The 11,018-nt window shown below is 28.8% G+C and overlaps 3 protein-coding genes across 4 annotated transcripts; 2 read left to right on the top strand and 1 right to left on the bottom strand.

The window, feature by feature from the left end:
- Positions 1 to 2,829: 2,829 nt before the first annotated feature.
- Positions 2,830 to 5,232, top strand: LOC107882506 (protein ANTAGONIST OF LIKE HETEROCHROMATIN PROTEIN 1-like). The gene is made up of 6 exons (XM_016800910.2): positions 2,830 to 3,227; positions 3,317 to 3,553; positions 4,265 to 4,385; positions 4,622 to 4,735; positions 4,806 to 5,021; positions 5,206 to 5,232. Exons 1-6 carry the CDS (start codon positions 3,142 to 3,144, stop codon positions 5,230 to 5,232), a joined length of 801 nt encoding a protein of 266 aa, XP_016656399.1. The 5' UTR covers positions 2,830 to 3,141.
- Positions 5,098 to 6,091, top strand: LOC107882512. The gene is made up of 3 exons (XM_029492564.1): positions 5,098 to 5,144; positions 5,205 to 5,369; positions 5,457 to 6,091. The coding sequence occupies exons 2-3, from the start codon at positions 5,249 to 5,251 to the stop codon at positions 5,648 to 5,650; spliced, it is 315 nt and encodes a 104-aa protein (XP_029348424.1). The 5' UTR covers positions 5,098 to 5,144; positions 5,205 to 5,248; the 3' UTR covers positions 5,651 to 6,091.
- Positions 6,092 to 6,317: 226 nt separating this feature from the next.
- LOC107882505 lies at positions 6,318 to 9,990 on the bottom strand. 2 transcript variants are annotated; one of them, XR_003840149.1, is made up of 4 exons: positions 9,767 to 9,990; positions 8,412 to 8,669; positions 7,538 to 7,883; positions 6,318 to 6,572 (listed from the first exon to the last, which is right to left on the bottom strand). XR_003840149.1 is itself a non-coding variant. In XM_029492565.1 (3 exons), the coding sequence occupies exons 1-3, from the start codon at positions 9,831 to 9,833 to the stop codon at positions 7,702 to 7,704; spliced, it is 507 nt and encodes a 168-aa protein (XP_029348425.1). In that variant the 5' UTR covers positions 9,834 to 9,990; the 3' UTR covers positions 7,135 to 7,701. The 2 variants fall into 2 exon arrangements, 1 of the variants encoding a protein (XP_029348425.1); XM_029492565.1 differs by lacking the exon at positions 6,318 to 6,572 and having other exon boundaries at positions 7,135 to 7,883.
- Positions 9,991 to 11,018: the final 1,028 nt, after the last annotated feature.

Raw genomic sequence — 11,018 nt, 5'->3', positions numbered from 1 at the left:
GTTAGTAGATAGCTTACCACTGCAAATCGCATTTTACGTTTATAATTATATAGTATGAAATCTCCAACAGAAAATTCAAAAATTTTAGCTGAATTTATATTAAAAGTATATGGTCACACATGGTTCTAAAAAAAATGAATTCATTTTGTACATCTGGATCAAAACACCCTTGGAACTTGGAAGACCATACAATTTTCACGATATCTATCTGATAACATAAAGCAAGTTATTGCCCCTGTAATTGAATGTGATGCGTAATTTGGATCGCTCGAAAATATACTTAGGTATATGTTATTTGATGATCGCGAAGACATCAGAAAAATAGCTGTATCGAAAAACATAGAAGCACGAAAAATAACTAAATAAATAAGTCGCGGCACCTTTAAAATCAGTCGAATCATTTTAATTTTTCGTATTAACTTAATTGAGTATAAACCACAACTTGAAGTACTATTAGAATTCGCAAAAAAAATTTTTTTTTACATTATTTTGATCCACCCTAACAGACATGGTTGTTTTACAACGGTAATATATTTATAACAATATATATTTTAAACAAATCAGGTATGTTAAGTTTTAACTGTTCCAAATATATTGAATAGATTACTATAGGTACGTGGGCTGTGCAAAAATTTACTATGACTATAATTGGCTGTGACTAAATTATCTGAAACACGAGTTTCAATATATGGTAGTTACCAAACTAGGTAGGTACTTGGTTCTCCCACATTTCCCCATACATACTAGAAATTGGATGTTATCAAAGAATATAATATAATGTTTGTAAATTATTAATAATTTTATGAAAATATTCTACTCAATATTGTGTGAAATATTTTTACTGTACCTACATGAAAAATTCATTTTTTTCAATTTACATTTCCAATGCTTTTAATGGATTATATTTCAAGACAAAAAAATACAATAAAATTATCGGACTTAAAGCTTTCAAAAGAGTTCATAAAAACTACTAAGATGCACTCTGCTGGTACTCTTTCTTGGATAGCCCCAGAAGTAATTAAAAATGGTCTATTTTCAAAGGCCAGTGACGTTTGGACTGTGGTTTTTAATGAATTGTATCATTATAGTTTGTTTTAGTAAAAATCATAAAATGCGTCCCACATTCCAGAAAATTATTGATTTAATGCTACATGCAATACAAAATTCCCAAATGAAGGAAAGAGTCTTCGAATCCAGGATAATTGGAGAATACTAATTAAATATGAATTAAAAAGTGTAAGATAATATAACATGACAAAAAATGATACCCAAGTAGGTACCTACTTTATAACTTATATAAATTATGCTATTTTTTTTTCAATGCTTACTTTTTAAATCTAAAGAAGAAGTATGTTGATGTATGCTGAATGTTAGAAATTAACATATTTATTTGACATCATATTATTTTGTGTTTAGGGATCAACGAGTACTAGCTCATAACGACACGAATACTATTGCACGTGTACAGAACCAAAACGAATGGTTATCAAATTGATAAAGAGAAATGAACATAACTTTATATTTAATTACTTTCAATTATTTAAACAATATTATTTATTATGAAGATTATAATATTATTATATATTATAAAATGTATTCTGTATAATATTTGTTGTGTCCCCACCGCGTATGGTGCTCCGTCGAGTCCAGAAATGTTATTAATATTATTAAGGTTATGTTGTATAAAGATAAGATATCGTCGTTCACATGAGCGACCGTAGTAATTGTTTTTTTTGTGCACGACAGTCGTCGCTAGTCGATCGTCGTAACAAAATACCCCTACGATTTATAAGCACAAAATGTATAGTATAACTTAACGATTTATATTAATTATTAAAAGTGTTTAATTATAATAAAATATAAATAATAATAAAATCGAGCGTTATATTTTAAATGTCGAAATATACAGTCCACTAACATTTTCAATAAACACTATTTAATTTAATTAAAAAAAAAAAAAACAATTATTTATATTATTGTTTTTTTTAATTTGTAACAATTGCCCGTGATATAATACACACACACTTTAATTAACAAAAAATAAAATGTTGTTCATCAGATTAACTTAGAGTTAAGAGTTTTTTATTTTTAACCTTTATCGTAGTGATTTTTTTTTTTAATTATTCTTAAGAAAATTTAATTACCTAATAAAAAAATGTTCAGTGCAAAAAGTTTTGGCAAGTAATTATTTCCAACTTTCGTCAAAATGAATTAGTTTATTATGATAATATTGTTATGTTTATACACTTATTTATTATACGGGGTAGGTAAGTATAAACTACACTGTTATTGCTATTGGCTTAAATTATTGTTTAGCCTTATTCTTTCGTACGGATTAGTATACCTAATATTGTATAATGTATTCTAATTAAATTAATATGCGCAATAGTTAGGAACATTGTTGTAGATTGTGCATATTTTACGATGTTTACCCACTTTTACTGCAGATCAGAAAAAATTAAAAATTAATATTGTATATTGTATACCTATAAATAAATAATAACATCGTACAACTTTTTAATATCGTTAAATATAAATAATTAATATAAATAATAATATCGTCCACTTACTATCGGTAGTGCACACGGAAAAAATAAACGCAATCGAAAAGCGCGTAGTTCGGTAATTCAACACACAGAACAACCAACTCGAACATTTTTTCCGTCTTATCACCAATCGCCACCCGTTCACAGACCCCCAACCTACACCACCCCACCATCGAACACACTCACCTCACCGGTGACACGTGTGTTCAACAACAACCGGCTCATGGGGCAGCCACAGGTGTAAAGGTGGATTCACACTGCTCCGTGATCCCGTGAACCGTGATTTCAGGAAAAAAAAAATCTGTGATTTCTCAAAATTATAAACTTTTAATTTTTGCGGTGAACATAATGTTAAGTGGTAACTGGTAGTTGGTTTATTGTTATCACGATCACACAATCTTTATCACCTATCTGTTATCAGTTATTTATATTTAAAAATATAATAAGTCACTAAACTTTTAACTTAGACAATGCACTATAATAGTCTACACTCTACAGTAGAACTTCTAAGTGCATTATACAGTTCAACATTTGAACAGTGAATACTATTAGTAGTACAATTTAGCTCAACTGTTCAGTTGTAAATTGTATTATCATGAATAGGAATTATGAATATGAAAAAGCCTTGTGGAGAAGAAAAATGATAATAATTTGTGCAATGAGACTACAACTGGCAAAGAGGCAAGTGTATAATCTAATAACTATTCTTTATTAACTTGTCTGCCTATTTATTAAATTTTATTAAATATAAAATAAATTTAATTTGATAGGAATTCCAAAAAGAGATGGTATGTACGGCCAATTTTTCAAGAAAGAAGGAACTTGGGTCACCACACTTTATTAGTTGAAGAATATAAACTTAACAACTCTGCTAAGTTTTATAATTTTATGAGAATGAGTTCTTCCAATTTTGAAGATTTACTTAGTATGGTTGGTCTATTAGTGTACCGAATTCCAACACGACCTGATGTTTTGTCTCCAGGCGAAATTTTGTCTGCAACTATAAGGTAATTGCCTCATATACATTGTGATTTCTTATACATGCTCACTCCTATTTTCCCTTAATATTACATTTATTCAAATTCTGATTTTTAGAAAGTATTGGTAGTAGAGTACCATAAGGTAGTACCTAAAGATCATATTTTAAAATTCCTAACATTTTTTGCATTATATATTAAAGAGTGTCCTGTGTCAATACAAATACCTATTTGAGAACCTCCTTTTTTACTGCAAATTATTTAGGGAGTAATATTCTTAAACATTTTGATGTTTTTAAATTAAAATTCTAAAAAGTAGTTTCTGAGTTATTAAAATATTTGTACTGAGGATAATAATAGGATATTATTAAATAGTTATGAAAAATGACACAAGGGCCCGATATTGTTGCCCCCCCCCCCCCAAACAGAAATTTACTGGCTACGTGCCTGATTGATAGATCAATGTTCAAATCATCTAAGCCCCCAAATCTACATAACCCATTGCCATAGTCCATAGACATATTATCCTTAATACATAAAGTTATATAGCTCAAAAACTACTTGCTCAAATTTGAAATCAGAATTTGAATATATAAAAAAAAGCTTAAAAATTGGGTGAGCATGCTTATAAAATCACCTTGTATATATTATTGTATAGATATAAATTATCACTGTAAATATATTACTTTCAGTAAAATAACTTTAATGTTCAAAAAGTTTATAATTATTAATTATGCATAGGTATTTGGCTAGTGGTGATAGCATGTCAAGTATTATGTATGCTTTCCGAATAGGAGAATCAACAGTGTCAATTATTGTTAGAGAATGTTGTTTAGCAATATGGAAAGTCTTGAAAATAAAAGTGAATTCTATTTTATAAAACAATAAACAATAAATATTCCATTAAAAAAAAAATGATGTTTTCATATTATTGGTTGAACAGTTGCCAGTTTATGAAATTTAGGTTTTCATCATTTTATAGAACAATTTTGAAATTCAACTTAAGATCAATTTTAATTTTTTTTTAGTTAAACAATAGACATCTATATAACCTTACATCTTTTACAATTTAAATTATATTTATTTTCAATAATCTAGGTTTTATTTACCCCAAGTACACAAGGTTGGATACAAATTGCAAATGAATTTCATAATAATTGGAACATGCCTAATTGTATAGGCGCTATGGATGGAAAACACGTTGTACACCAGGTGCTTATCTAAATAATATCACTTAAATAATAATAATCTTATATATTAAAAATATACTTATATTTTAAAGGCATTTGCAAATACTGGGTCCGTGTACTACAACTATAAAGGTTCTCATAGTATAGTGCTTCTTGCTGTTTGTGATGCCGATTACAACTATTTATTAGTTGACATTGGTGCACCAGGTCGTAATAGTGATGGAGGTGTATTTAGGCAAAGTACTTTGGGTAAAAAAATTATTAATAATGATATTAAATTTCCAAACCCCCCCACATCGGTCCGGCAGGTGGGCCAAATACTTTTTTTTAGTGGGCGGAGGACGCTTTTATGTTCTCGCAAAATGTTAGGGCTCTTTTTCGGGCCGAGATAAAGAGAAATTCCCCCGTCGACAAAGCAATTTTTAACTATACGGTATGTAACCCAACTAACTATTTAAAATATAAATAACTAAGTTAAAACTATAATTGTAGATTAAGCCGGGCTCGCAGATGTATTGAGAATACATTTGGTATTATGGCTGCCAAATGGCGAATCTTTCGCCGACCAATTATAGCAGGAGAAAAAACAGTAGTTGCTATAGTACAAGCAACAGTTGTACTACACAATTATATTAAAAAATATGAGAAAAACCAAGGTATAAAGCTAATAATAAAAAATTCTTCTTGTAAAAAGACTAATAAGACTAATAATAGTAATATAAAATGTGTGTGTGTGTTAATAGGCATTTTTATGTATTGTCCTCCACCACAAAATGACCATAATATTCCTAGAACTTTTGAAATCAATGGAGCATTGGAGCCAATTGGTCCTGTAGGATCTAACCATTATGGGATTGATGCCAAAGAAGTCAGGGAAAAATTAAAATTTCATCTTATGAATGAAGGCAATGTGGAATTTCAATATGATAGAATATAATAAAAATATTATTAACTGTACCATAAATGGAGTTACTTTGATCATTAATTTTCAATTATTTTAGTTTTATACTTATTGTACTAATAACCAACTGAAATATATAACATTTAATTATTAATAATTATTCTACATTATACCTTTAACTGATAATTTCTCAAACCAAATTTTTTTTTACATTTTTACATTAGTTATAACTAATATAGTTATTGATCAAACTTACCCACCTTTTGGGGTGACTTTGATCGCAGCCCTGAAAATGCGTATAAACATGGGTACAGTCATCAAACTGATCATTCTCGCCCCACAAAAAAATCGGTTTGGTAGTTTTTGAGTTATTGAGTTTCTAAGTTTTGGGGTGACTTTGATCAGGTATCAAAAAAGTACTATGAAATACCTATGCATTATTATAAACAAATTGTATTGTTTATGTTATAAAAATTTTACCTTCAGTATATATTAGACAAAACTTAGTAGTTGGTATACTAAATATTTGACTATAATTATTATTAAACAAATTAATTAGGTAAGTATATAGGTAATAAAATAGGCAATAGATAATGAAACATATTATGTATTAAGTTTATTCAGTCTTCTTGACTAGTAACAAAAGAAAATTAACAGAAATAAAAAAAAATGAAGGTACTTATATAATTGTTATTAACGAAATGAAAAAATAACTTTTATTAATGAAAAATGTATCATAAAATTTAATAATTGAGTTCACTGATGACTGTGGAAATAAATTCACCTTGTAGCCTTCTTTTTGTGTTCGTTGGTAAGTCGGACATCAGACTTCCTAAGTACGAACAGAATGATTCGTCACCACTAAGCTTTTGAAGTGGTGGTGGGCTCTTCGGTCTTGATGCTTTCAATTCTTCAAGCAACGATTGTTCAAAAACATCCGAACAAACTAATGATTTTCCTGAAGTTTTTGATATTGGTATAAATCAACATAATACATTCTAATATCCAGTGCCACAACTACTACAGGGGGCCTAGGATTTTACCATTAACATACATAATATTACAAAACAATTTGTTGTAAAATCAAATATAAGAATTCAATCATTTTGTATTTTCCGTATTTAAATATTAAAGTATTTTTTTAGTATATAAATCTATTTCATTGCCTCAAAAACAAAAAGGAAAAACGGGAATTTTTACGCGAAATCGATTTTGGTTTTTGGTGTAACTCTAAATAGGTGCATGCAATTTTTACTGAATGTGTATATTAGCATTTTCTATTAATGTACTTTAAGGATTCGTTCATTTATATCTATTTTCAATTTACCAACTTTATCTGTCACGGAATTTACTGATTAATTTAAATATTTAATTCCTATGATAAAAAGATGTATGCCATTTATAAATGTAATAAATGCACCTATAATAAGTAAATTTATTTTCTTATTAGTATTTACTATTTTTTTATCAAGTATTTAAGATATAATATTATAATAATGTATTATTTGAATATTATAGTCAAGTGCAAGTTAGATATTTTTTTATTACATAAGTTGCAATTACTAAAGAAAAATGACAAGTGGGTAAGACACTTTTGTTTGATACATGAAGTCTCACAATGCCTGTAGCCTGTCTCTGCCACTGTTTATGTCTTAAGTACATATAAGAAGAAATCCATTAAAATTTCAGGGGGGCTTACATTTTATACATCAATGCGAGCAAAGGGCTTGGTTACCACACAGCCAAAATAACTTAATATATATTTTATTTTTGGGGAGGAGGCTTTTGGTATATTTGGTGGCTAAGCTCCCCCCTATTTCCGCCAATGTTACAGTAAAAACTAAAAGGGCCTCTAAAATATTTTTGAAACGGAGCCTCAAAATTGTAATTGTGGCACTGCTAATGTCTAAATTGATTTGTTACTTTTTTTTGAGCTTAGTCCAGCAGTTGATTCATTGCCCTTATTTAAGTTGTTGATGGCATTATCTGGTTCAGATACTTCAATATTAGAAATAGTACTTGTAAAAAAAAAAAGTTTTGTATACATTGTTTTGTCCTTGTTTAAAATGTTTAAAATGTATATATAATTACTTATTTTGTACATAAACTTCATCTAAAAATGTTAGACTTTTAAAATGCATCCATTGTTTTAATTGTTTTCCACCTTGTGCACCACTTGGCTTTATCAATTTGGATTTTTCTCTGCGGTACTGCTCTTTCAAATAGCCAAATTTTTTTTCTAACTGTTTAGTTGTGAAAAGTGACCCACCTTAAGGTATACAAAATCTTTAAAATATTACATGTATTACAAGGGTTCAAGAAAAAAATTAATATGAGTTGGTTAAGTTAAAAAAACATTAAGGACATCAAGATTAAACTATACGCTAATAGTTAACAAACAATGTTTAACAATGTTTGAAATCATTATGGAGAAAAATATTAAGTTATATTAGTAAAAAGAAATTTACATCATTGTAGGTACCTATATGCAATGATTAAACAAAAAAGTAATTAATTTAATAGTTTTAACTATACTCTGTCCCAAAATAGAATATACCGCTTTCGCGCAAGTCAAATGATTCGATTGGTGCGTCGAGAACCACGTGATCACCCTAACAATGGGAAATCGGTGGGGAATGCGCGCCGCCAGACATAAATTGGTCGCCGACCGTTATATTCTCTTTTGGGACAGAGTATAGTTAGATTTATACAATCATCATATATAAATTATAAAGACACAAAGGAGGTTCAGAAATCCCAGCCTAAACAAAATTTAAATTTAATATTCAATACTTACAATTCAGTACATTTATTATTTCCATCCATAATCTGTTAATAATTTGCGGGTATCTGTCAGCTTTTGGAAGCCTAGCATCCCAAAGAGGTCTTCTTTTTTCAACCTCTATTATCAATTGAGTACTGAAATCTAATAATTCCGTTTCCTCTTCTGGCTCTTTGTCTGCTTCATCATTCACTCCACATTCTTGCATCAACTCCTTAAAGGAGCTTGTTGTGGCAACGGTCCGAGGCTTTATGGGATGACATTTTGACATCTCTATTTAATAATATTAATAATACTGTATATTAAAGATATTAACACTTACCTACTACTATTACATTAAAATTGAATAAATTATATTAAAGATAGGCACAACTAATAATAAGACAACAGTTTTGTATTTATTGATTATTTTTTCTTCAAAATAATCAAAATAAAAGTTACATTTTGAATATTTGAAGTAAAAATGATCAATGGATACAAAATAGTTGTTTTATACCTATACTTTAAATAGAGGAATAGTTAGGTACTTAGCAATTTTATTCCCAGAAAAAAATATAAGTAGGTATCTCCATTAAGTATATTAGCTATATGAATAGAATAAGTACTATGGGTACCTATATCGATTGTGGTTACAACTTATACACAACTGATATATTCATTATATTATAAAGGCGGAAAGATAATTTGATCATTTATTTCACAACAATAACTCCAACGATTATTTTCCAATTGCAAAACATGATTTTTTAAAGAAAAGTATCATTAAAAATTGATTTTCAAAACCGAACTAAAAAACATGGGGTATTCGCCCAAGCAAAAAGGATAGTACACTAAAACATTAAATCCTTTTATGCCAAAAAACAACAAAATAATTTTGGTTAAGATTATTATTAGTAGAATATGGACATTTATTTTAGGTTATTAAACTTGGTGCACAGATAAGTTTTATGTAATTGTGTCTAAACCTATTCAGTTGATTTCCCAACATTTGTGTTGGATGCATATATTGTTAATCCATTTATCAGGTCAGATATACCTACTAATACCTATATTATTTTAAAAACAAAACAAAACATAAAAAGGAATTCACAAACTAGGTGTTCCAGTTTCAAGCAGCTGTTCTTAATCTAGTTCAAATCAGTCACAGTTAAAAAGCCCTCAACTGAATAAAAATAATTGTAATAGCAATATAGCATTAATGATTTGGGTAATTGAGAGAAGAAATAGGTGGACCATGTCGTTATGAAGTCTAAACTGGCAGTTATTTAAATAAATATTATTTACTGGATAGAAAAACCATGTTAAAACATGTAGTATATAAACTTATTAAATGATACATTTTAAACAAATCAGTACTAACTAGTACTAACCTTTAGGTGTTCCAGAGTTGTGGCAGACATGTTTTTCATTTTTAGCTATGACAAACATTTTGCACATTACACATATCCGGCCCTAAAATAAATACATATTTTGAATGTGAATTAGTTCATGACATTCGTGTAGTTTTTGTATTATTGTATTGCAGAATACTAACTACAACTTGAGAGTTGACATCTTGAGCTCGAGAATTCATATTTTTCAAGTTATAATTTTATTTTTTAATTTTTGATATTAAGTTAAGTTGTATAAAACAAAAAATAATAATGAATAATAATAACAATAATTAATTTCGGCATTCTATTTTTATTTTTATTTGATAATTGTTTTGGTAACCAGTAACCACATAATTATAAACATTTGACTTGAATAGGATTTGATCCTATTATCTGGTATCTGCAAAATAACGTGGTACTTACTTTTAAACATTGTGGTTAACCACTAGGTAACCACAAGATTCAGCCAATCACAGCGTTGTATTGTTTTTCCGGAAATCACGGTTCACGGATCACGGAGCAGTGTGAATCCACCTTAACGAGCGGATCACTGCAGCTAGTTCCACGCTCCGCACGCACATGCGCGCACCAATAACCACTATCAACATCATATCTTATCAATTATTAATACAAGTGATAAGCACTTGTCCAAAAACGGATAAGAGTGGATGCGGCGTTTACCCTGGTGGTGTCGAGAAATATCACAATATTATGTTATATTATAATTTATAATTATACTATAAAGTATAAACAAGTATACTATACTCTAACATTAATGGTCATTACCAATACTTTGATCAAAATTTTAGCAGTAAAAAAAAAGTTTTGGGGGGATCTATCCCTCTAATCCCCTTCCCTAATTATGCCCCTGAATGGTTAAATAGTAAATACTAATATTATGTGATCCAGTGGGGATCCAGTGGGGGCTAGGGGACACAGGCCCCCCCAGACATTTTTTTTTATAAATATAAATATTATATAACAAATAAACAAAATCTAAACTTCTTTTCACATTGTCGCTTTATATATTAAATCATCAATAATTTATTTATCACATTGATTACCTATACCTACTATTATGACAATATTTTTGAATTAAGAATTAAGTATAATATTTTATTATAAGTGGATTTCTGTTGTAAAAAAATTGTTGTCCCAGATCTTTACTCTGGATCCATGTCTGATATACTATAAAGTATAAATAAGTATATAAGTCAAAACTCAGTAGTCAATGGTTAATATAGGGCAT

Source organism: Acyrthosiphon pisum, unplaced genomic scaffold (genome assembly GCF_005508785.2).
Source record: "Acyrthosiphon pisum isolate AL4f unplaced genomic scaffold, pea_aphid_22Mar2018_4r6ur Scaffold_21759;HRSCAF=24787, whole genome shotgun sequence".
Classification (NCBI taxonomy): Eukaryota; Metazoa; Arthropoda; class Insecta; order Hemiptera; family Aphididae; genus Acyrthosiphon; species Acyrthosiphon pisum.
The sequence above is the reverse complement of the archived record's forward strand: the minus strand, read 5'-3'. Positions and strand labels throughout refer to the sequence as shown.

Coding starts and splice junctions, on each gene's coding strand:
- LOC107882506 (XM_016800910.2), top strand. CDS start 3,142: ATGAATAGGAATTATGAATATGAAAAAGCCTTGTGGAGAAGAAAAATG. Junction 3,554..4,264: donor ATTTTGTCTGCAACTATAAG/GTAATTGCCTCA, acceptor AATTATGCATAG/GTATTTGGCTAGTGGTGATA. Junction 4,736..4,805: donor GAAAACACGTTGTACACCAG/GTGCTTATCTAA, acceptor TATATTTTAAAG/GCATTTGCAAATACTGGGTC.
- LOC107882505 (XM_029492565.1), bottom strand. CDS start 9,833: ATGTGCAAAATGTTTGTCATAGCTAAAAATGAAAAACATGTCTGCCAC. Junction 8,670..9,766: donor CAACTCTGGAACACCTAAAG/GTTAGTACTAGT, acceptor ATTATTAAATAG/AGATGTCAAAATGTCATCCC. Junction 7,884..8,411: donor AATAATAAATGTACTGAATT/GTAAGTATTGAA, acceptor GTATACCTTAAG/GTGGGTCACTTTTCACAACT.
- LOC107882512 (XM_029492564.1), top strand. CDS start 5,249: ATGGCTGCCAAATGGCGAATCTTTCGCCGACCAATTATAGCAGGAGAA. Junction 5,370..5,456: donor AAAATATGAGAAAAACCAAG/GTATAAAGCTAA, acceptor GTGTGTTAATAG/GCATTTTTATGTATTGTCCT.